At 39.8% G+C, this 26,250-nt stretch overlaps 2 protein-coding genes across 2 annotated transcripts; one reads left to right on the plus strand and one right to left on the minus strand.

Moving 5' to 3' along the window:
- Positions 1 to 317: 317 nt before the first annotated feature.
- LOC119646659 (esterase AAEL000016) lies at positions 318 to 7,257 on the minus strand. Its single transcript, XM_038047189.1, has 2 exons — positions 6,660 to 7,257; positions 318 to 694 (listed from the first exon to the last, which is right to left on the minus strand). The coding sequence occupies exons 1-2, from the start codon at positions 7,111 to 7,113 to the stop codon at positions 357 to 359; spliced, it is 792 nt and encodes a 263-aa protein (XP_037903117.1). The 5' UTR covers positions 7,114 to 7,257; the 3' UTR covers positions 318 to 356.
- A 54-nt stretch (positions 7,258 to 7,311) lies between these two features.
- On the plus strand, positions 7,312 to 23,095 carry LOC119646657 (heterogeneous nuclear ribonucleoprotein F-like). The gene is made up of 7 exons (XM_038047187.1): positions 7,312 to 7,458; positions 14,054 to 14,462; positions 14,518 to 14,643; positions 14,875 to 15,019; positions 21,952 to 22,106; positions 22,164 to 22,549; positions 22,649 to 23,095. Exons 2-7 carry the CDS (start codon positions 14,054 to 14,056, stop codon positions 22,841 to 22,843), a joined length of 1,416 nt encoding a protein of 471 aa, XP_037903115.1. The 5' UTR covers positions 7,312 to 7,458; the 3' UTR covers positions 22,844 to 23,095.
- Positions 23,096 to 26,250: the final 3,155 nt, after the last annotated feature.

Consider the following 26,250-nt stretch of genomic DNA (forward strand, 5'->3'; position numbering starts at 1 on the left):
TGGTTACCATAAAAATATGCAAGCGTGTGACAACGGGACACTTAAGTAGCGTTACATTAAGGTGCCTGTGCATTTTCACATTACACAATATTTACTGTTTTTAAAGAATTTGGGGTAGCTTGGTCCTATTCGATCCGGATCGTCATTCTACCCGCTTATTAGATCACTTAAGATCAGGCTCTTAGAATTTCTCAAAAATCGATTTTTATTTAAAAAGTTGCCCTTACTAATCATATTTAAGCCAAACCTTTCTTTCTGTTATATCGGTATCATGTCTTTTCTTCTAATACGATCGTTCTAAATAAAAAACAATTAAATATATTTTATGTTTCATTTCTTAATCAAATAAAAATTTCCTATTTGCTTTGCACTTCACTCGCTTCGTTTTCTTCAGCCTCTTTTAAAGTTTCATTTTCTAAATACTCTTCAAGTTGATCTTGGAAAAAGTTCACATATACTTCCTTCTGTGGAGCTGAAGCAGGTAAAAAGTGCCCACCTGGATGGGTCAAAATGAGAGGATCACTAAAATGCTGAGCTAGGGCTTCACTCATTGGACCTGGAATTATGTTATCACTTTCACCAAAAATGTGAAGACTTGGTATTGTAGGCGTTTCTTCGTAAATGTTCTTATGAGATAGACTACCAGATTTAAATCCGGCCGCTAGGATAACAAACTGCGGTTTGATCGATGTCACTGAAAGTAAAGAATATTTGGTTTTAGCTATTTATGCTCCATTTAAGTTTAAATTTTATTGTTATTCCAGTTGGAAAAAAGTTATAAAGATATTCAAAGATAAGTTGAAAGAGCAAAAACTAGGATGTACCTCAGATTTTTATATACAGTAAAATGTCTCTAAAATGTTTTCCTTCTAGTCTCTCTCTGGCTATTTTAGTGTTACCAAATTTTCCCTCCAATTTTCTTCTTTCAACATAATTTGATAGATAATACGCTCAAGAATAACTGTATAAAATATTATGTTGATATCTACTTTTCTATTAGTTTTATAAACATATTTCGAACCGTGCGTCGAACGGTATCCTTGCGCGTTTGACACTAGAACAGCCCCTTATGAACTTGAAAATCTCAATGTACGTGCATATATGTATAATTTCTAAATTTTTAAGATAATCGGTTACTTTTGTGTATTATTTGCAACTTAGCGAATGATTGGTTGATTTCTTCTCTACTAGGCATTTTTATTGTATTTATTGTATTATTCTAACTGTCGCTCTGATTTCTTGCAATTTGGCAAACATGTTCAGGAGGTTCATCAAGAATATTAACTATCAGGGATCGTCTTCAATTTGGACACGGTGCAGTACCGTTGAAAATAATCCCACTCAAATTTCAAGAAAAGTTTGCAACAATTTGTAATTTTTGTGGGGGGGGGCATTTTGAGTACGACCTGAAATTTGTTATTTTCCAGAATTACAGAACTTTTTTTTTAACCTACGTTTCTGATAATGCATTTAGAAGTTCAAACGATTCCCATGGGTCTTTGATTGAATTTTACCTATCATATTCTTTTCCCCACCAATCAACCAACTTGTGAAAAAATCCCCTGTAATCCGTAGCCGCTTGTTTCCTATATAATCGACAGTTATTTAATTTATTTTCGCTGAAAACCATTATTTCTCTCTGTTATTGAAGACTTCAACTTGTTTCACCCAGCCACGTTGACTCTAATCAGTTTTCGTTGATATGCTTTCTGCCATCTCCTATCTCTTTTTAGCACTAAACTGCGGTTTAGTAAGCACTTGCAAAAAAGACTATTTTCGTTTATATCTTCAGCAATCGAAATCTACTACTTCTTGATTGCTGCACTTTTTCCAGAAATCATTTTTTCAAGTTTTATCAACAATTCAGCAGGATGAAGCCTTATACACCTCGATGTTCATCCTGCCGAGACAAAGAGGGAAATCTGATTTCCGACAGAATGGGCATATTGGATAGAAGGGTTAAGTATTTTGATGAACTGCTCAACAACCAAAATATCGACCAGTTGGAGGTCACGCCAACTGAAGACGACGGACAAATGCTGCCACCACCAAGCAAAGAAGAAACAGTCCGTGCAATTGATCGGCTTAAAAATTATAAGTCGACAGGAGCCAATGGAATTACAGCCGAATTGGTTAAATATGGAGGCGACCAATTACACCAAGTGGTTTATCAATGCTCAAAGTATGGGACAGCGAATCAATGCCTGATGACTGGCAACGAGGCATTATCTATCTCATACATAAAAAGGGGGATATCACGCAATGCAGCAATTATAGAGGTATTACGTTGCTGAGTACCATCTATAAGATATTCTCCTCTATCGGATAGCCCCATACGCCCAGGACATCATTGGCCCATACCAAAGAGGCTTCACTCCAGGTAAATCAGCAACAGATCAGATTTTCCCTCTGCGGCAAACGATAGAAAAACTGCTGGAATATGGCCATAAGTTGCACCATCTTTTCATCGACTTTAAAGCCGCCTAGGACAGCATAGTCAGGGTAAAACTGTACACAGCCATGAGAGAATTCGGTATCTCAACGAAATTGAAAAGACTGACGAGGCTAACTCTCACCAATGAACCGGCAGCTGTCCCGGTCCTCCTCCGAAAAATGTATACCTGTATAGTCCCCTGAAGTAATAGTAACGTTCATATCACAGGTACATACTAGACAGCTATCACACTCCCCCTTGTCGCCCAAAAAATTAAATCAGAACCGGTAGGCACGATTTCAAATTGTTTTGCCCTTGAGCATGATCAAGATATAACGAAAATCGGATCAGCTGTGTTTGACATACCGCCCGGACAAGTTTTTGCCTATGTATAAGTCAATACGTGAAACTACTTTTTGCTATATGGGTGAACACGGCAGTAGTACCAGGATAGCAAAAACTCACCGATCTCTGTCTTACCAATATGATTTGACGAAAATTATGCCTTGTCCTTGTTTAGCGTCTCTGATGTGTTCAGATAAGCTCTGCAACACATTCGCAAGTCGGGGCATTTTAGAGTGGGTACTGCCTGTTAGATATACTGCGGTTCATATGTTGTTTACCTGAGTTGATCAAAATAACTTTTCATGTTCGGTAAGCAGCATCTAACATTTTCAAAAAACATATCATAAAATATATGTAAAAAACTTCAAGACCATCTTTTAAAGCACATAGAAGATCTTCCAACGGTAGTCGATATATTGTTGAAAATACAACAAATTTTACAAAATTTTAGAATTCCAACTTTTTGTCAGCATTTAGAAAGAATTTTATATGGTGCTAGAATCGCTGATTAACTGTAAGCATTCGAAATTTCTTAAAACTTTTGAAAATATCTACATCTAAAACTTCAAAATCATTTATCTCAAAACTACTTTTTTTGTCATGATGTTATAGAAAGAAAAAAAAAGTAATCAACCGAAATATGTTATTCACAACATGAATGGCTATGTCCGAGGCTAGAATCATTTTTTTATTCTAATAATTTCGTCTCTTTTAATCAAGTAACTGGTAAAAAACAATTTTTACAACTTCTTTTTCAAAAACGCGTCATTTTGTCAATTTTCAATTTCTTCTTTTTTTTAGTCCCAGACTTAACTACACTCATACCGATTAATATCTTTTTTTTTGGTTTTTATTTTCCAGATAAATAGAAGAGCAAAAATGATTAACATCGTCCAGGTTCTATTTTCCGAGAGGATCAACTTCAGCGGCATTTTTATAATAAAAAATTTTTTTTTTGTAATTTAAAAAAAAAAAATGTATTTAAAATTAATGTAATAATAGGCCTGAAAACTGAAATATGGTTTTTTTTATTTTTATGATGGAAAAAAATCCACAATATACCTAAAATTTTCGAGTTCTCAACCACCGGGACCCCTAGATTCGTGAAACTCCCGCGCCTAAAAACGGGGCAAATTGCACCAACTGGTCCTCCAGGTTGGCGATTGGGTAGGGTTGACAACCCTACACGGAAAACGACATGTTACGAAGCCACAAAAGGAGCCTCGGACTGGATTGACTACAGAATGACGAACCCGATAACGATTTTAACAGTCAAGTAGGGGCGGAGCCCGGATTCAGGCGACACATTGGCTCCCATGGCTTACATCAAAATACAAATGATAACGAACTGCGGATTATTCAATTAGCAGCGTCACACGAAATAGTTGTTGGAAGTACCTGGTTTGCGCGGAAAGCGATCCACAAACAAACGGGGGCCGCTCCAAACGGTACCACTTTCAACCAAATTGATCACGTGTTGATTGAGCGCTGTCACTTCTCAGCCTTGATGAAAAGGGTGATGATAGGGGGGGGGGGGGGGCAATATAGACTCTGATCACTATTCCGTTGGCATGGTGCTCCGATCTTCTCGAATAACAACACCACCCAGAATCCCTCTGACAATCAATTGAGGGTTAACACTGAAGCCATCCACAGCACAGTTCTTCGCAACACCTACAAGGGGAAATGGATGGCGTAATAGCCACAGTCAACAGATATGCTGAAGGTGAATCATCAACAATTGATCTTCATAATCACCTGAGGGACGTTATCATAAATACGGCCTCAAACATACTTGGCCCAAGCCGCAAAAGGGGTCGGAACGGATGGTTTGACGATGAATGTTAACAAGCAACAAAAGCACGCGGGCAGGCGCGGAGACTTATCACGGTGAGCGGAGAAGCGATTTCACAGACGGAAAAAGGAAGCCTGGGAGAACCAAAAGGTCTGTGAACTCGTCCCCCCAAGTGAAGACGACGGAAAAATACTGCCACCACCAAGTATAGAAGAAACAGTCCGTGCAATTCATCGGCTCAAAAACCATAAGTCGCCAGGAGCCAATGGAATTACAACCGAATTAGTTAAACATGGAGGCGACCATCAATACCAAGTGGTTCATCAACCATGCTTAAGGTGTGGGATATGAATCAATGCCTGACGACCAGCAACGAGGGGTGGGGATATCACGCAATGCAGTAGTTTCGAGGTATCTCGTTGCTAAGTACCATCTAAAGGATATTCTCCGCTATCTTGCTAAGCCGAATAGCCCCTTATGCCTAGAACATCATTGGCCCATACTAAAGAGGCTTCATTCCAGGCAAATCAGCAACAGATCAGATTTTCTCTCTGCGGTAAGCCATGGAAAAACTGTAGGAATATGGCCATCAATTGCACCATATTTTCATCGACTTTAAAGACGCCTATGACTACATAGCCAGGGTAAAACGGTACACGGCCATGAGAGAATTCGTTATCCCGACGAAATTAATAAGACTGACTAGGCTGACCCTGACCAATGTACGAGCAGGATCACTCTCGAGACCATTCGATATCAACAACGGTCTATCATGCGTCCTCTTCAAACAGGCCCTGGAGAAAGTGATTCGCGATGCAGACGTAAATGAAAGAAGCATCATCCTCTTCTAGTCAACCCAACTACCAGCCTACGCTGACGATATTGACATTATGGGAAGAACAACCTGAGATGTGCAGTCTACCTTCATCCAGATCGAGCAGGCGGCGCGAGATCTCAGGCTGCACATTAATGAATGCAAGATGAAATACATGGTGGCAACGTCAGCGCCAAAAACCAAAGAACGAACAACATCGAATCGCACTTATCAAACGAAAATAATAAAAATAGGAGGCTACAACTTTGAGACCGTTCAAAATTTCTGTCTAGGGTCGAAAACCACAACCAATCCGAGCACGGTCGTTGGCTGTCAACAGAGCCTATTTCAGCTTACAGAAATTGTTTCGCTCGAAACGTCTCACCTTATGGTCAAAGCTCTTACTATACAAGACAATGATCTTGCCAGTCCTCATATATTCCTCGGAAACCTGGGTTCTTAGCAAAAAAATTTCGAACTCTTGGCCGGGTTCGAGTGAAGAATCCTCCGAAGAATTGTTGGTCCCCTATATGAGGATGGACGATTCCGTAGCCTACATAACGACGAAATCTATGAGTGATACCATGACCGTCCGGTTGTGGATAAAATCCGACTCAATAGGTTACGGTGGGCGGGTCACTTAATCCGTATGGATGAGAATGATCCAGCCCGGAAAGTCTACAAGGGTAGAAAAAGAAGACGAAACAGACCATGCCTGAGATGGAGCGATGGCGTAGGACGTCAGACAGCTTTTAGCGATATCGAATTGGTGGACCTTGGTGGACCGGGGTGTCTACAGTTCCTTATTAAGGCAGGCCTAGACCGGATACCGGTTGTTACACCGTTAGTGATGATGAAAAGATTCCATAATGTTCAGTTTATATCGTTAGAATTCTCGCTCGAGTTGCATGCGAAGCGAATCCGAATTTCGGTAGCAGTAAAATTCCGGAATTAACAGGTTGCTAGCCCATACATGTCTATCCCTTTTAGTCGCCTTTTACGACAAGCAGAGAACACTTTGAGTGTATTCTCAAGCCCTAACTCACAGTGCTACCTACGCGAAATTTAATTTTCTCTAATTACTTGTTATGTTACACCGGAAAACCTGCATTAATTACTTAGGAAAATGTATTGTAGTACGATCATTCTACACCTTTTGGGGATCGTTTTATTATTTTATGACTTCTTGAAAAATAGGGGGTGTTGCCATTTTCTATGGGCACTATGTTTTAAACGTTTTTAAAAACATCTTACATGTTTTACATACTTACTCGATTTCGCACTTAGCAAGCATATTAGCCCAGCAAAACATGCTCCTTGAGAGAAACCAAGTAGCCCTTGGAAAGGTCCTTCTTCACGCCACACTTTTTCGACATGTTTCAAGCTCTCCTCAAAGCCATAGGCTGGTCCATCTTGATTCGTACCCTTGAAGGTTCCGTCACTTTTATTGAACCACCAGCTGCGCTGACCCTCACCGTCATCGTCACCGCCTTCCTGAGATCCTCCTTCGGGTTCGTTCAGAGGGGGTGCTTTATGGGGCGCTGTAGTATACACAAAGTCGGCGTATTTTTTCACGCATTTACGAAATGAACCCGTTTTCGAATTAAAGGTTTTAGCATTCTGCCGATAACCGTGAAGACATAATACACTCAACTTTTTCATTTCTCCGTTTTGCGCTCCATTTGAACTGGTACTGCTGCTGCAAGAAGGTTGGCTGTTGTCCATGTTTCTAGAATTCTTTGTAGTCAATCACTGAGTCAATTTACTAATCTAATAAGGAAAGATCCACATGCCGGGAACATATGACTGACGTTTGAAAGAGTCAACTCCACTTCATTTGACAGAAAAAGGTTACATTTCTTATCTCAAATGAAATTACTTCCCAGCACACCATTCTTGTAAGAAAGCTGCCAAGAGATCTTTTAGTGGTTGACATTCGGCTTCCTGCAGCTACTTCGGCAGTTTCGGCGAATTTTCGATTAGCAAAGTACTTATCGCGTGGAAAGTGTTATTGCCGGACGTGATTAAAACTCCAAATTTGTGGGCGACATAAACAAGAGGGAATACAATGTAAGTTTCAACTTCTTACGTATAAAATTGCATAATATACCGGTGTTTTCGCGGGTGCAAAATACGCGATGAAAATAAATATGGCTCCCTTGGGGCAGATTTGATTGCATTATCAGAGCCAGGCGTCATCAAAGTGTGGAAAACAGGCAATATGATATCCCGCGTTCGCCTTGTATAATGCCAATAGATAAGTTGATACTTATTGCATCATTTTATTTTTAAAAAGGCTTGGAATTGACAACGTTCGTGACTTTTCAAGCTTCCATTCCTTACACAGTTTTCATCACACTAATCGAAGGTCCTATACGTCCTCTTGATTGCAATGAATGAGTGACAGCGTAGGAATAAGAATTGTATGAATTATTCGTTGAGGAATATTCCACTAAATTCGAACCTTCGGTGGATGGTTTTGGTTATGCGTTTCAATGTTCTCCGGGGTCTTCCGAGGTGTTTCCAGTTTGCATCTATTTCACGCCATATTGTTCTGGAGGAATTTCCATTTCGAGTTCTTTCGAAAAGGGATTCCATGTCGTACCATTCTTAGTAGCAGGTTGGTCACCTCTTTATTTATTGACATTTTTACTTTTGCATCAAAAGGCTTGATATATATAGTCTTCATTCAAAACTATGTTAGATCCAATTGCTTCAGTGAACAACGAAAATTGACATAAATTTGAAGTTTTTGAATGACAGCATAAATCACTTGAGGTGATTTCTTCCCCCGAGAAATATTATCGCTAATGTTGATGATCACCCTAACCATATCTTAGTCAGTATTGAATAGGACATCTGTGCGCCTAATAATAGTTTTACGCTAATCGAGAACAAGTCGGAAAATCGGAAGCTTACTTCCTGGCCGTATTCTTTGGGTAGGGTTGATCTATCTGTCTACAACACTGAGCCATTGGATTACGAACTAAACATCTCGTCAGAGAGCTAGTCTGCAATCGTTTGACACATTACTTCGGGCAGCCTTCGAGTCAGGAAACTTAACTACTAAGGGGACGGAAGAGGCGGAGAATAAAAACCCGAACCTAATGCGCAACATGACTCCATTGACAAGCAATCCTTAGCATCTCTCTGACATGCTCTCCGGAGAGAGCTCTACTGTATCTGCAAAGAGCTTCTGACGAATCCTATCCCGCCTTCCACAAGAAAAACAGGCCATCTCATTGCAGAACAGTCAGGGTATCATGTCTTCCCATACTTGTGCCGATAACACTGATAATCTCTATCTATACCTGGCGAGAAATTCGGTTAGAAAATAATCTCACCATGCCTCTTGACTTGTTTTGGCAAGCAACCATCTCCCTTGGGCTTGTGAATGGTTTTATGTTCCTTAGAAGATTGGGCAACGGGGATTACCTTTGCAGTCGTCATAACGGCTGGCTCTGGGGGCGATTACGATACACTTACTAGCCAAGAATATCATCTTCGCGCCAAAGAGCACTCATAAGAAGACAGCTCCATAAGTGACTTAAGGGGGCAAATCACATTAGAAGACTTTTTTCAGGAACTTTTTTGAATTTTTTTTAGTGGGAAGAATTCGTATTTCAAACAAATTTGGATATTATATTAGTCAAATTCCTCCAAATTAAAATTGAAGGTTGTAACTGGAGCTCTCCAACTGCGTGACGTGTAGCAACTCCAATTTTTATCTGAAACCAAAAAGTTTTTAATTTTGCCTCACCAACTTATTTTCTGTGAATATGAATATAGGGCTGACAACCCTACATGGAAAACCAAAGTTACGAAGCCACGGAAGGAGCCTCGGACAGGATGGATTTCAAAACGACGAAACCGGCAACGACAACGGAATAGCAATGCTGCTGAGCAGCTAGCCGATACCCTGTTCCAATATAAGACATGTAACAGCGTTGTAAGAGATGCGCTGGACAGGGACCGGTTTCCTGGAGAAGAGCCTCTCTACCATTTATTACAGTGGCCATCCAGTTAACCATGTGCTCGGAGTAGATTCCTTAGTCAGCTAAAAATGAAATCTGCTGTTATCGGCTTTGAAAATATAAGCCTCATAAACATTCACGCCCCTACAGAGGAGAGGCAATTGAGCGAACCCTCGAAGTCTGTCCCAGATATGATATCGAAATCATACTTGGGGATTTTAATACCCAAATGGGGTCGAGCCTGTATTTAGGCGATACGTTGGGCCCCATAGTTTACATCAAAATATAAATGATAACGGATTATTCAATTAGCAATGTCATACGAAATGGTTATTGGAAGTACCTGGTTTGTGCGGAAAGCGGTTCATAAACATACGTTGGTCTCTCCAGGCGGGACCACTTTCAACCAAATTGACCACGTGTTGATCGAACGCCGCCACCTCTCAGCCTTAATGAATGTCAGAGCATATAGGGGGAACAATATAGACTTGGATCACTATCTCGTTGGCATGGTGCTCCGAACTCGAATAACAACACCCAGAATCCCCTCTGAAGTCATTCACAACACAGCCCTCCGCGACACCTATAAGAGGGAAATGGATGCCGCAATAACCGCAGCTATCAGATTTCCTAGAGATGAAGCATCAACAAATGATCTTTCCATTCACCTGGAGAACGTTATCATTGATACGGTCACAAAGATACTTGGCCCCAGCCGCAAGAAAAGTCAGAACGGTTGGTTTGACGATGAATGTAAGCCAGTAACGGAACGGAAGAATGCCGCATACCGAGTAATGTTGCATTCTCAAAGAACGTGGGCACGCGCAGAGACTTATCACGAACTTCATCGAGCGTAGAAGCGACTTCACAGACGGAAAAAGAAAGCCTAGGAGAGCTAACAAGTCTGTGAACTAGAAAAGTACAGGGAGCAATCGCACCAGGCGCGCAAATTTTACCAACAAGTCAGCAGGATGAAACCTTATATACTTCGATGCTCATCCTGCCGAGACAAAGAGGGAAATCTGATTTCCGACAGAATGGGCATATTGGAGCGATGGGTTTGATGAGCTACTGAACAATCAGAACATCGGCGAGTTGGAAGTCCCGTCAACTGAAGACGACGGACAAATACTGCCGCCACCTAATATAGTAGAAATAGTCCATGCAATTCATCGGTTTAAAAATCTTAAGTCGCCAGGAGCCGATGGAATTACAGCCGAGTTAGTTAAATATGGAGGCGACCAGTTACACCAAGTGGTTCATTAACTTGTGCTCAAGGTATGGGACAGCATTATCTGTCTCATACATAAAAAGGATATCTCCCAGCAATTATAGAGGTATCACGTTGCTAAGTACTATCTATAAAATATTCTCCTCTATCTTGCTAGGCCGGATAGCCCCAGGCGCCCATAGCATCATTGGCCCATACCAAAGAGGCAACAGATAAGATTTTCTCTACGCGGCAAGCGGTGGAAAAACTGTTGGGTTACGGCTATCTGTTCATCGACTTGACGGCCGCCCATGATACCATATCCAGGGTAAAACTGTACAAGGTCGCGACAGAATTCGGTACCCTGACGAAATGAAGACTGAGACTGACCCTGACCAATATGCGAGGCCAGATAAAAGCAGAAAGATCACTCTCGAGACCATTTCTAATTGAGTTCTTTCATATTCTGTAAATTCTGTGCTCCCCCCTTTAGCATATATGGGGAGCCCCCCTCAAAGCCAACAAAAAAATGATGTCATACAGACCACATATTCTCACTAAATTCCATGACGATAGCTCCAGCCGTTTCGAAGTAAACCTCGTATAACAGACGTTGGATCGATATTGATAAGGTTTTGTTTCAAATACACACGTAAAATTCAAATCCTTTGATTCTCTTTTTACAGTACGCTCGGTAACGTTAAGATTGGCGACTTCCGTCTTTGTCTTATAAACAAACGTGCTCCCCATACATGCAGAAGGAGGGTGTAAATTTTTTTTTTCACAGAATATGGCTATGTGGGGTATCATAATGAAAGGGCTCAATCTGAACTTTTCGAAACTGACCCCAGATTTGACATCGAGTGAAATGTAGAGGGAGTGAGGGCTCAAAATATGACCTCCAAAAAGGGTTCTCAGAACCTATCCAACCGAAAAATTTGAAAAAAATCACAGCGATTTATCTAAACGAAATCTAGACCTCAAAATACAACCCGTTTCGATACTTGCACAAATAAAATTAATAACAGTGTATTAGCATAGTTTAGAAATTTAGCCGGGAACCCCCCTTAAATGCATGCTAGAAGTTGGCAGTGGCATAAGGCATAACTCTGGAAAGTTTGAAGGAAATCCAACTATTATTAACAAAATTATAGACTGTGAAACTTTCACATTTTATTTGAATTCCTGCATTCTAAAACGTGTATGATGTCATCATAACATATCAATTTGTGAATACCATACAAAGTGAGCTTACATGAATGGAGGGTGGCAGGGAAGCATTTCGTTTTAGTTTTTTAATCATTTATATATCAATATCAACTGCTCGTAAATGTATGTATTTGTTAATGAAGCTTTGGGATGTGCCTAATTCAGATAAATATATTTGCACATTAAACCAGCGGTGGTCAATATACGTTTATACGTACCATATGTATGGTTTTGTACACGAAGTAAATCGGAAATATGGGTACAATCAATTTATATACAGTCTTCGGTAATAGACAATGTTTGTTTGCTTAAGATGAGCATAATATCTACGTCTGTAATATGTACGAATATTTTGGGTTTTTAGATGAACACAAATTTCGAACAAGTAACCAACAATGGACTCCGCGCTAGAAAGTAACAGCATACATGCTCTTTTCAGGCGAAATAGTAGTTTATCCTGCCTAATTATCATATCCCCTGAAAAAAACGAATTTGAAATCCTCATTTATTAATTATAATGTTTTTATAATATATATTACAAGCATAACGTTCCCGAAATGGAAGGTGTCAAAACGGAAATGCCAGTTTACCTCAGACATATTTTCTATTCTACAAATGCGAGAAATGAAACCAATGCCAATTGATTTACAGGTCCAAACGTAAAAGTTATGGACACAATGCTGTGGCGAGAGTTTTTTTTTTCTTTTTTGGGAGTAGGGTAGGTGAATGTGTTTACGCACCAAGTGTTGGACTCCCGCAACAGTGCGCTGCAGACTACCAGTTAAACACTTCCCTGTCATCAGAGAACTAGCCTGGAACCGTTTGACACGTTACTTCGGCCTAGCCCTCCCGTTCTTCCGGCTTTGGGAGTCTTCAACTCAGGAAATCCCTTTCATAACCGGTCTCTTCGCCGGTCGAGTTCAATTTCCTTCGCAGTAAGAAGAGCCCGAACATAATGTGCAACATGACTCCAGCTACCAGCGCTCTTCAGCATCTTTCTAACAATGTTGGCTGGAGAAAGCTTCCCTGTGTCTGCATAAAGCTTCTGACGAAAGCCGTTCCAACTTTCGCAAGAGAAAAAGGTGTGTTCAGTGTCGTCCGCCACTCCATTGCAGAACACATAATCAGGAAATCGGGCTTTCCCAATCCTGTGCTGGTAAGACTGAAAACCTCCATGCCCACCATCGAAGGCAAACCTCGTTCTCTGGAGCTTCCTTTTGAGGTCTGCGTGCAACTAGAAGTCAGATGGGACTAGATCTGGTGGTTATGGCGATGTGGGGCCTTTTCTGCTTAATTACGTCATCCAATCAATCTAATAATTCAATATAGTAGTCACTGTTGACCGCCTGGCCTGGAAGAAAGTCCAAAAGCAAAATTCCGTGGATGTCCCAAAGCAGAGAGGTTTTCGCTTTTTCATCTCCATTCGCTTGATTCGCTCTCCCGAGAATAATGATGAATTTAGATTTCCTCAGAGCATACTTAAAATTCGCATACCATCGGTAAATGGGTACTTTCGGCGAGCACTTTTCTAGGTAACACTTTTTTAGTCATTTTTCAACTTGAATGGTATTTTTTTCCATTAAAAAACAGTGTTTGATTAACAGGCGAATTTCGGTTTTTTTCATCGTTTAGATAAACACAAATCTATTGTAACTTAGGCTTGGTGATTGGGTTGGTAAAAGTAATCTGGGTTTTATATGAATTCCCATATTATCGGTTCTTTTTTTCATTGAAATTTCCATTTCGAGCTCCCATGTCATTGCATGACATAGTCTACAATGGAATTGTCACTTTTCCTCATGTGACCCATCCACTGCCGTTTTCGCCTTCTGGTCAACACGACTACGGGTATCTAGCTCGTACACCGACGAAATTCTTCATTTGATATTGTGTTTTAAGCTAAAGTACCCGATGACCCTGTGCAGATACGGTCACTCAAACGTGATACATCTTCGATTTAGCATGTGGCAGTGTCAAGTGAATTATTTTTCGTGCTCCAAATTGTTTTTTCTTAAACACCCAAGTGAAGTTTTCGCGCGATTTCATTGCAAACAGTTGTTGGACTGGGAGCGGGTTTTGTGATGATGCAAGCCTGTGCTAGCGCCCAATGGTGATGTTGATTTAATTCGATGTTCATGACATGTCTCTAGCAGAATGGAAAATAGTTTTTACAAACCACTTTTTTTAGCTTTACATCTAGAGTAATTGAATATTTAATTTGGCACACCTACTTAATTCCTATATCTGTTATTAACACGATTATTTTTTCCAGATGAGTGAAGACATAAAGTACGAACCACAAGAAGAGCAAGAAAACAGTGGCGGAGAAGAAGACGAACAGGAAAACAACGAAGAAGAAAACGAAAATGGAGATGAAAACGGTGATGACTGCAAACAAGAACCCGATGAGGATGGTGATGAAGAGGACGGCGATGATGTTGATAGATCAGGGCAAATATTCATTCGCCTGCGAGGCCTCCCGTGGAGTGTAACGAATCAGGATATCATCGACTTCCTTAAGGGTGTAAACATTGCAAATGGCGAGAAGGGAATTCATATTGCCAAGAACCGTTCGGATAGCAAAAATACTGGTGAAGCGTTCGTCCAATTGGAAAGCGAGCAAGATGTGGAAGAAGCGTTCAAACACGATAAGGAGAACATTGGTCATCGTTATATTGAAAGTAAATTCATTTACTTTAAAGGTGATCAAATTCTAATGCTATTCTGTAATTAAAGTATTTAAGGCAACCGCCGAAGAGCTAGCTTTTACAATGAAAAAACCCAAAAGGGCGGGAAGAGTTGTGAAGTTACGTGGACTACCATATTCCGTCGACGAAGACATGATTGAAGACTTCTTCGAGGGTAAGTTTTGTTGAGAGCAATCACAAAAATCGATATGAAAGATGAATTTCTTTTGAATTTTTCCTCATTCTGCACCTGAGGTGCTCGTAATTCAATTATATATTTCCATTTGCAAACCAAAGAAATTTTTCAAGTATATTTACAAAAGAAATACCAAACGATTGTTAAAAGACAATCGAAACAGGAAGCAATTACAAATGTATAAAGGAAAAAATAATATATTGTGGGCAGGGTTGAATATCAGACACGAGCGGGAGGGAATCGTTATTATTACGGACCGGAGGGGGCGTGCTACTGGGGAGGCATATGTTCAATTTGAAACTGAGTTGGATGCACGAAAAGCCTTAGATCGAAATCGTGAAAAGATTGGGCACAGGTGGGTTGGTAATTTATTTTTACTTTAACTAAAATCCAATTTAATTCTAAAGAAAAATATAGAAAAATAGAAAGCTTCGTAAGTACATATGTTTGCTTAAGGTAGTCTAGATTTCGTTAAAAATGGGGCTACTGGCCAGTGTTTGGTGTTTGTTTGAATCAAACTAAAAAGTAGTTAATTGGAAGAAAAGCTTTCAATGGAGGAGACCATTGAATTTGAAGTTTTTCTCTCTTGTTCATTCGATAAATGTGAGCGGGCAAATCATTTATGCGGAAACAATACAATTGCGAGGAATTTCGAAATATCTGATAAATGGCTATAACTTCATCATTGTGTACGATTCGTCATGTTGGTTGGTATGCGGTACATTAAGCCTTCAATTTATTCATATCAGGTTTAGTTGACTAAAGTGCTTCCACGATTCGAGAGGTATACGTACAAATGAGGTTTTTAATGAGAATTTCCACAAGAATTCATAATTTTCAAGAAATTTTTTTATACGATTGTTTGAATTAAATGTAAATTGATTTTGATTCGTAGTTTTTCCACCTGATTTTAGAAGTAAATGATTTACTTGTTATGACAAACACACTGAAGAAGGGAGCATCTGGGTTGTTGTGTGCATAATAAAAAATAATTTACTTGTCCTCCAATACAAAAAAAAAAAACTTTTTATTGCTTCTGACTTATTATTTATGCAATGATTTTTATTATTTATGCAATCACATGTGCGTAGAGAGAACTTATGCTATATTTCACCTCATCTAAAATTTTCTCTGTTCGGCTATCGCTGTATAAAAAAAGATTTGATTTTTCAAACTCATTCATTTCATTCAATTTTAAGAAAAATATTGGAGGTGTGTCTCCTATTCTAGACACGCAATAAAATTGGTTTACTGTCTGTCCGTCGGTCTGCCTATTTATTTTTCATTCGCATTTTCCTCAGAAACGGTTACATTCATTACTACGAAATTTGATGAGCAGTTTGCAAGTGTAACGTGTTCCTGATTTTTGTTTGGATGTTTTACATCGATTCTAAGGCGGGCTCCAAATATAGCCATATAGAATATCAAATATAAGATATAAAATTAAGTGTCTCAATTAGTACTTTGCGAAACAGGTCTGGATTTTCATATTAATGTAAAAGAGTAGAGCTAGAGAGTTAGAAAGCGACCACTTATTTTAATGAGCCATTCTCAGAAGTTACCCAACCAAAATATTTTTTTTTAAAATATGATTATGTCTGTATATGATATCTAGGTCACGAAATACACCCATATTGATATCTGCTCAAATAAAGTTAATTATAATAATAATCGTTGGCGCAACAATCCATATTGGATCAGGGCCTTGAAGTGTGTTAGAGCACTTCATTCAAGACCGCAACGGTACACCACAGTACACTGTAGGAGGCAATGTCGTCAGCATTACGCTCGCCCGAGATTATTACCCTGACTGACTAGGTACTCATTCACAGCTGAGTCGACTGGTATCCGGCGTCAAATCATGATACAAATCCCACTTCCACCAGTGAGATTTGAACCGCGACCTTCCGTACGACAGCTTTGTGCTCTAACCACTCAGCTATCCGGACGCGGAAGTTAATAATACCGTTTATTATATATTGAAATTTACCTCAACAAGCTTATTCTTAAACAGTAAAATTCTGCAATAATATACGCTATAGCATGATCCTGGGAAGTTTGGTGGAAATCCTGCTATTTTTAACAAAGTTATATAAGGTCAACGTTGCCTCTTTTGAGTGAAACGATTGTAGCCTAAGATATAAAATGTCAGCATCATATCCGTCCGACGAATTTAATGCATATACACCTCGAACTACAAGTTGGCACAAACATTTGTAGACTCCTACGTCAAAAAATTACCTGAACGAATGTCCCGGAAAAACACTTTAGAAAATCTGAAGATGACTTGCATGTAGTCTCTAAGAAAATATACAGATGTGCTGCCACTTAGGTACTTTATCAACAGCTTCAGGTATTGTCCCCAAGAAAGTAAAAGTAGGGCTCAAAACGGATATATTTTCAATAAGATTTCGTCGACATCATCTTAACGAATGTGAAATAATATGATTACATTGTTAATAAATAATTAATATTAAAATAACAACACAGGACTAGAATGGAACCCCATGTGACGTGGCGTATAATTAATTGTAAATAGAAAAAATATCCTGCATTCTTATAAAAAATGAAATTCATCAGTTTTTTTGCTCTTCTGAAAACTACACAAAATCACATTCGTTAGTTTAAGATGGTGTTGACGATATCAAGCACCGCGATTTTCGCCATTGTTTTGTAAAACACCATTAAGTCTATAAATCTTGCGCTTAACAAAGTGAAATCTTTGAATGGTGAATACCCGAATCCCAAGACGAGTTGATATTCAAAGGTTGCCTTGGCTTAGCTGCAGCAACGGCCATATCTCTAAAATAATGAGGGTCCACAAAAACATCATAAAAATGGATTTTCCTTGTGAAGAATAGGGAGAGAAATAATGGACGAGCGGTGCTTTCCGCAGAAGCGAAGGAAATATCCGAACCTTGTCCAAAAATAAATCATAACCTAGCACGCGAACAGTAACGAAACGGTTGAACAGATCCATTGGGCTTGGTAAGAAGTGTCGAAACGAACTGTATTGATCAACCAAATGGGTGAAAGGTGTATAGCCATCGTGTGAAGCCTTTGTTTTCCGCAAAGAATATCGACGATCATCTGTTATTTTGACAAAAGCTTTAAAACTTTGGCTTGATGACGAGCGATAGTTGATGAAGTGAACAATCATGGAAAACGTCGACTATACTTTACCAAGGAAAAAGCGTTCCTTAATGGAGAATACTATAGGGGAAAGTATCCTTAATAATATCTATTAATCTATGGACAGAGAGGAGGCGAGTTTGGTGCAGGATGGATATTAATAATTTTGTTAACTCACAAAGTTATTTACAAGCAAATTTGCGAATGTTTATACACATCAACCTGGCTTGAAACACACAGAAAATTTATGGTGGTTGAAGGAAAATTTGTTTACGGTGCCCAGACTCAAAAATGAGCAGCACTTTATTGAATAAATATAGGACAAGTGGGAGGCTATTTCGGCGATAGATCTGAAAAATTTGTGCGTAAATTTCGGACGGTGAATTGTGGACTGTATAAAAAAATAAAAGAAAGATCTACAAACTTTTGCACCACCTTGTATATGCAAATGGAAGCATCATGCGAACAAATTTTATTATGTAAGAAACATCACAAAACCTTTCATATTTCCGATTCGGAACTTGTTTGTTCATTGTTTTAGGGGAAAAATATGTTCTCTTGTTTGGTGCTTCTCCCTGTATAAATTCATCCAGATTCAACAGAAGCTTTAGCCAGTCTTTAGGCGACCAATTTCCTGAAGTTCTCAGTCTTCGGTGATGTTGATTTACTCGTGTGTTCTCCAGCGGTATTCAATTTAGTGTTTATCTGTACATTTTTTCACGTTTTCAATAACAATATGTTTCGATGACGGAAGCTCCAGCGATGCAGGGGGGCTTTAAGAAGGAAACTATATTAGAAGGTTTTCAGAACAGATTTTTTTCATTGCATATTTCGTTGGCTTAGCTATCCCAGAATATTTAGATATTATGAGCGTAAAACCCTGTGATTATCGGCTACAGACTCATGCGCGAACGCCAAGGAACTAATAAATTTATGTCCTTATGTAATCTTGTATTGCTATGCATATTTATAATTACTTGGCGTCAGCCTTTTCTAGGAGTGCGTTTTTATTTGTTGTAATTATATTTTGTTTGCAATTAAGAATGAGAAATATTTTCATATCTCAAAGGGGACTGTTTTTCTCAAATTGACGTTTTTCACATTTGTGAGAATTCTAACCCAAAAAGTAACACCGATTATTATCAAATTTGTAGAAATGGCTCTTTAGAAAATTATGAAGAATATAAACTAACATTTGGGATGAAATTTTATTTTTAGTTGTTATTCGTTCATGAAAAAAGTGATCAAAAGCTGCCAATTTTTTGATTTTGTTTTCACTTGAATTGAAGTTCATATTCTTAGAAAATAAGTTATTAATGTAAAATGAAAACTTGTTTGGTCTCAAGTCAAAATTGGAGTCGCCACATGTCTCGCAGTTGGAGAACTCTAGTTGAGACTCCTGATCTCAAAAGTTGGCCGAAATATAACAAATGAAATATCCAAATTTGATTGAATTGTTTACTTCCCACAAAAAAAAATACGTGAAAATAAGCCTTCTAATGTGGTTTTCTCCCTCCTTCCTCTTGTGCTATTGTATACTGCGAAACTTCTCGCAAACAAGCGTGAATTCGGCGCCGGATCCGCTAGACGAGATTATATATGTCCAGGGAATCGATATCAGTCAATATGATATGTGTTTGTGACTTTTTGCAACGCGGCACATTGTTCGGCCTTATGTGGGTTTCAACTGACGACGTGCGAAATAAGAGAAACGCTGGTATCAGTCTTGAGCGAGATCATCACTTGATGGTCGCTTACGTATTGTGTCCGCGCTTTCTCGTAGGGCGACTACTGAAATTTCTGCAGAGTTGTTACTTCCACTCATCCATTTATTCTGGGAATCTGAGATCTTTCCGAGGGAGTGGCAATCAAGATTCCAAAAAAATTCTCCAGGCTTGAATTTGATATTTAAAGGGAAGTCCAACATGGTTGCATTCTGTCGCCGATGCTATGTCTCCGTGTTATCAGCGACGATTTCCTTGTTGCCTTGTCAGGGGGAGGACATCAATGGACCATGATATTTTTCCAAAAACACCTTCATTATGCTAATTGTTCGCTCTTTCATCGAGTCATGGTTCTTGTTCAAATTTTGGGAAGGTAGATAACCATAGTCGAATAGAAAATTACCACCAACAAAGTGAAGGGTCTGAGTCGAATTGGACATCGCACTCTTCCTACCTGCATTAAGGGGCAGAAAAACGGGTGCGTCGATCAATCTGTCTAACTTGGTAGTGTTGTTTTTGTTGGTTGTAGCACCGCACTTGATGTTCTCCGACTCTCATTATATACGAGAACGACATCTTACAACTAAGTTACAAAGGTTTGCTTCCAATTATCAGGAAATGGCCGCACATGATAAAGCAGAAAGTGTGTTTCTCGTAATTGATAATGCGATGGCGCATTCATTGCTAAAAGCTTAAATTAGATAAGTTGCCTTCTGAATTCTCCTGATCTGACTCAACGATTATTAGTTGTTTCCAATTTTAAAAATATTATCTAAGATTTTACAACCAAAGTTCATTACTTGGTAGGAGAGTAACCAGATATGACCGTAATCAAAGTGTTTGTAGAAACACCCCATGGTTCATTGAAGCTCTTCATATCCTTCTTCGAAGCAGCATCAAGAATGTCACCGACAACGAGAAGAAATAATATCGATGACCGAGATTTTACTTTAATCCAGTAGGTAGCTATGTCAGGGATAACACCAAACAAATTTGAATACAGATCACATTCATGGGAATGGACCATTGAAGTACGTATAAATTCGTGGGCCACACGTAGTAAATTACCAGAATAATCGAAAGAACTGCCTGCGGTCAACTCGAGAAGGCTACACACAAAAGATTCGTCTGCTGTTGCATTGCTTGAAATTGTATGGTGGAAAAAATCGTTCCACATGTTCTTCGGTAGGTGCACGAGAAAAATCCCGCGCATTAATTCTGGTGTTAGTGCGGTGCATGTGATGCAGTGCATTGGTGTGCGACCACGTGGTTATGAGCACAGTTGTTTATGACTTGCCACATGCGATGGGGGAACTATCTAGACGCCATTGATACAGCAATACATGAACACAAGGGCCACGTGGCAGGTAGCTGCCACTCGATTACTTAATGACAATACGTGTTCCCTAGACATTTGATTTGCTTCTCCTTGGGTCAGCCACTAGAACTATCCCCAAAAATTGAAAAGGGGCAAAATTTGACCATGAAGATCCGCTAGTTCCAAAGTGAAACTCGACTGAAATATGATATATACGCACTTGCATGGCTCTTTACTAGCCAGGGTCAGGAAGATAAATCGGATTCTTTTAACATCTCCGTCCCTTAGAGTCATGCACAAAATTCCTTGTATCTTGAAACCTACACCCCAAGCTACATCTTAATCCCCCTATATTGGGGAAAGTCGCGAAGATAAGTTGTGTTAACAGAATTATGGCTCGATTGTCCGCGATATCGGAAAATTCGAATCGCGATTGCAGTAGTTTGCATCCAATGCTTCAGTCCGCTGCTGAAATTGTCTTCGATTTTACAAACGTTTCCTAGAGAGCATTAATGTTCTAGTTAGCGTAGTCGGCATTGATTTAGTTTAATTGGATGCTTTTGCCCTGATATATTTCTAGTTTTCTTTTTTCGTATGAGGTAAGGGGTTTATCTAAATCTGCGAAGCTATTTTTATATCACTTCAAAATGGAGCTGTTTTTGGGACTGAAATATTGGGAAAAAATTACTAGTTCCATATTCTGAACTTTTAGATTTTTTATTTTTGTATGGCAGGCATGAATGAACTGCTAAAATAATATCAACCAGATTATAATGTTCGATTTAGAAACTGCTGATTATCCAGAAAGCAACTGCTATTGCCCAAATATCTCAATATTTAATTTATTTCCTTTTAAAAATGGTGAAGACAGGAGAAATAACATCCAATCTTCCAAATGATGAATTTATAGCCAATTATCCGTAACTGCTCTCGAATCTGAGAGAAGAGATGCAAAAATTGAAAGAATGCAAAATAAGTTGACGTGAAACAGGTTCAGTGATTCTTATTCAAAATTGTTTCAATCAATATGTACGTACATGACAATCGATAACTCCACCTATAACGTTTGAAGGTTTTCCAGTTCCTTCTATAATTTTGAATTAACATTTCTAGGTACATTGAAATTTTCCGAAGCACTCCGGGCGATATGAGGCGAGCATTAGGGACTCGCCCTGGCCCTTATGATAAATTCGGAGGACGTCAAGCAGGCAGAGCCAGTGGTAGTGTCGGTGGCCCAATTCGTAATAGACGCGGAGGTGATGGAGGAAGTATGTTATATTTGGACCTTAACAACGATAGGCGATTCATAACTTGAATAATTTCAGATTGGTCTAGCGATTTTCGAGGAAATAGTGGGGGTGGTTTCAACAATGGAGGGGGTTTCAGCAATTTCGGAAACAATAATTCGGACTTCGGCATGAACCGGAACGGGCGTGGTGGAGGAGGATTCGGTAATAATTTTACGGGAAATAGCGGTGGATTCGGAGGAAATAGTGGCGGATTTGGAGGAAATAATAGCGGATTCGGAGGAAATAGCGGTGGATTCGGAGGAAATAACAGCGGATTTGGTGGAAACAACGGCGGATTTGGAGGAAGTAACTTTGGAAGAAATCAAGGCTTCGGAGGGAATCAAAATTTTAGTGGAAATGGTCCATATTGTATTCACATGCGTGGATTGCCGTATTATTCATATGAAAATGATATCAATGACGTAAGTCCCATCAATTTAGAAAAACCACTTAAATAGTATATGTAAAATGTTCAATTCAATTAATGACGATACTCGTGCATTTGCAATTTATATCTTTAGTTCTTCGCGCCACTTGTCCCCATCAACATTGAGATAATTTACAACAAGAAAGGACTGCATAGTGGAACGGCAGATGTCTACTTCCGATCAGCTGACGATGCAATACAAGCTATGCGAAAACACAAGGAGCAAATGGGTGCGCGCTACATTGAATTGTTCTACGATGGAAATACACAAAGAGCTGGTCGAATTTAGACTATTTTAGAACATGCAATGTCCAGATCGGTGTATATTCTCCATTGAATTAATATTACGGACATATCCGTAAAAACAATGCAATTTTCTTTCGGAGACACATTTACAAATATATTTCCCTTCTATTTGCAAAGTATATGTTAAGCAGCGCAAATCTAGTGACATTAAAATGATGAATTTGAAGTATTGTATGCTGAATGTAAATCAAATATATGTTTGAGAACATATGATGAGAGTGAATCATAAAAGAAATGTGTATTATTTACTATTTGTCCATGTCTGAACTGCAATTGTTGAGTTTCTAGGAAAGATTCGTTACCCATGATTATATGAAGAATGCAGAAGAGAACAGAAACAAGTTTTAGTCATCTGCCATCCTGAAATAGTGGATTGGTAAAACTTGATTGACAGAGAGTAGGCTGGTTTCTGCTCTAGATCTTCCTGCGTTGGTCACATCAACACCTAAGAACAGTGCAAAGAGTTTAGATCTTCGCACCACCTGCTTTCCATCGGTTTCGCGAAGGCTTTCGACAGAAATTATCAATGGTCTCAAAGTTGTAATTTCCTATATTTATTGTTTCCGTTTGGCTAGTGCCATTTGATGCTATTGCTTCTTTGACTTTTGATGCTGACGTTACCACCATATATTTCATTAATGTGCAGGCCAAGATTTCGTGCTGATCGCCGCCTGTTCGATCTGGATGAAGGAAGTTTGTACATCTCTGGTTGTTGTTACTATGATGTCGATATCGTCAGTCTAGGCCAGTAGTTGGGTGAACTTAAAGAGGATGGTGCCAAATTAAAAAGGATGCGCGATAAGGCATCTACTTGTCTTATACCGCTGTTGATGTCGAATGGCCTCGAGAGTGATCCGCCAGCTTTTATCTGGCACGTCGCACATCGGTCAGGGTCATTCTCAGTCTTAATTTCGTCGGGGTACCGAATTCTGTCACGGTCTTGTACAGTTTTACCCTGGCTATGGTATCATAGGCGGCCGTCAAGTCGATGAAAAGATAATGCAATTGATAGCCATATTTCAACAGTTTTTCCATCGCTTGCCGCACAAAGAATGTCTTATCTGTTACTGATTTACCTGGAGTGAAGCCTCTTTGGTATGGGCTAATGATGTTGTGGGCGTATAGAGCTATCCGACCTGGCAAGATAGCGGAGAATATCTTATAGATGGTACTCAGCAACGTGATCCCTCTATATATGCTGCACTGCATGAGGGGGATCCTTTTTATATATAGGGTAGATAATGCCTCTTTGCCAATCATCAGGCATTGATTTGCTGTCCCACACCTTGTGCATAAGTTGATGAACCGCTTGGTATAATTGGTCACCTCCATATTTAACCAATTCGGCTGTAATTTCATTGGCTCCTGGCGACTTATGATTTCTAAGTCGATTATTTACACGGGTTGTTTATTCTATGCTTGGTGGTGGCAGTATTTGTCCGTCGTCTTCATTTGACGGGACCCCAAATCGCCGATATTCTGGTTGCTGAGCAGTTTATCAAAGTACTCCATCCAGGGCTCCAATATACCCATTCTGTCGGAAATTAGATTTCCTCTTTGTCTTGACAGGATGAGCATCGAGATGTATAAGACTTCATCCTGCCGATTTGCTGGTACAACTTCTGCGTCTTATGCGGTTGCTCCCTATAATTTTCAAGTTCACAGACTTGTTGGTTCTCCCAGGGTTCCTTTTTCCGTCTGTGTGTCGCTTCTTCGCTCGACGAAGTTTGCGATAAGTCTCCGCGCATGCCCTTGTTCTTTAAGAATGCAACAATACTCGTTGTTCCGTTGTTAGTTTACATTCCTCGTCGAACCAGCCGTGCCGAATTTTTTGCGTCTGGGGCCAATTATGTTTGTGGCCGTATCAATGATAACGTTACTCAGATGGTTATGAAAATCATTTGTTGATGTTTCATTTTCAGGACCTCTGTTGACTGCGGTTATTGCGGCATCTATTTCCCCTTATAGGTATTACGAAGGGCTTTATTGTGTAGCTCTTGCCTGGAGAAGCTCACGTTTGTTTGTGGACCCCTTTCCGCCCAAAGCAGGTATTTTCAACAACTATTTTGTGTGACACTGTTAATTGAATAAACCGTAGTCCATTATCATTGGTATCTTCATGTAAGCTATGGAAACCAATGGATCGCCTCGACTCTGTAGGGGTGTGAAAGTTAATTAGACTTATATTTCGGAAGCGCAGAGTGTACAGCCTTTCGCCTATGTTTTCCAAGCCAATAGCAGCAGTTTTTTAGTTGACTAAGAAACCTATCCCGAGCAAATGGTTTACTGGATGGCCACTATAATATATGGTGTAATAGCTCTCCTCCAGGAAACCGTTCCTACTTCAGCTCATCTCTTGTAACGCTATTAAGTCAGCCCTGTTTTGGGACGGGGTATATACAGGGAGCGCACCTTCCATGAGAAAATACGGAAACCGTTATTCCGTTCTCGTTGCCGGGTTCGCCGCTTAAATATCTATCCAGTCCAAAGCTATTTTGTGGCTTCGTAACAAGTTGTTTTCTGTATAGAGTTGTCAGTCCTACCGCCTCCAAGGAAACGGTGCCTGTGTTGCGGACTCGGCGTAAACCCAACCAAAACGGAACTAATGCTATTCACCACGAAGACCTATCTAATCTACCACCGCTGAATGAACAAAGATTGGTTCTTTTCTCCAATATAAAGTATCTGGGATCCTGGATCCAAAACTAAATTGGAGATGGAACATAGAACTGAGGTTTAAGAAGGCCTTTATAGCCTGCAAGAGAACCTTTGCTAAGAAATGGGGTCTTCGTACCGTACGTTAGGATTGGACGCACCACAGCGAAATACAGCGAATTCATTCCAAGGCAATACAGATCTTCTATGCCTGCAAGAAAACCTCTGCAAATAAATGGGGTCTCCGGATGAGGATGGTTCTCTGAATGTACTCCGCTGTGGTGCGTCCAATTCTAACGTACGGCTCTATTGTATGGTGGCAGCTTTTGAACAAAAAATACAATAGAACGAAGCTTAATAGGATTCAAAGAACCGCGTGTGCAGGTGCTACTGCTCTGTAGTCCTTCCCGGTAGATGCTCTCAATGTACTCCTGTATCTCCTACCCTTAGACTTCCACATATTTAATGTGCCGTGCCATCAGACTACGTGAGTCCGGATGCCCTACAGCCACAGTAACATCCTAGACGAAATACCTCGGGAAATCTGGGCATTCCGCACAGACAAGTAAGCTGACTTGACGAGAAACTTTGCTGTGGACTTTCTAACCAGGGCAGTGTAGAAGACCGGCGGCGTGTTGCAAGGTTATGATGCAGTATTCTTCACCGATAGGTTAAAGATGGTCTGTGAAGTCGGTGCAGGGGGTCTCTCGAATACACCCAGTGTATTCGAGTCGT

This window comes from Hermetia illucens, chromosome 1 (assembly GCF_905115235.1).
Source record: "Hermetia illucens chromosome 1, iHerIll2.2.curated.20191125, whole genome shotgun sequence".
NCBI classification, from domain to species: domain Eukaryota; kingdom Metazoa; phylum Arthropoda; class Insecta; order Diptera; family Stratiomyidae; genus Hermetia; species Hermetia illucens.

Coding starts and splice junctions, on each gene's coding strand:
- LOC119646659 (XM_038047189.1), bottom strand. CDS start 7,113: ATGGACAACAGCCAACCTTCTTGCAGCAGCAGTACCAGTTCAAATGGA. Junction 695..6,659: donor CTTGCTAAGTGCGAAATCGA/GTAAGTATGTAA, acceptor CTTTACTTTCAG/TGACATCGATCAAACCGCAG.
- LOC119646657 (XM_038047187.1), top strand. CDS start 14,054: ATGAGTGAAGACATAAAGTACGAACCACAAGAAGAGCAAGAAAACAGT. Junction 14,463..14,517: donor TGGTCATCGTTATATTGAAA/GTAAATTCATTT, acceptor CTGTAATTAAAG/TATTTAAGGCAACCGCCGAA. Junction 22,550..22,648: donor ATGAAAATGATATCAATGAC/GTAAGTCCCATC, acceptor TTATATCTTTAG/TTCTTCGCGCCACTTGTCCC.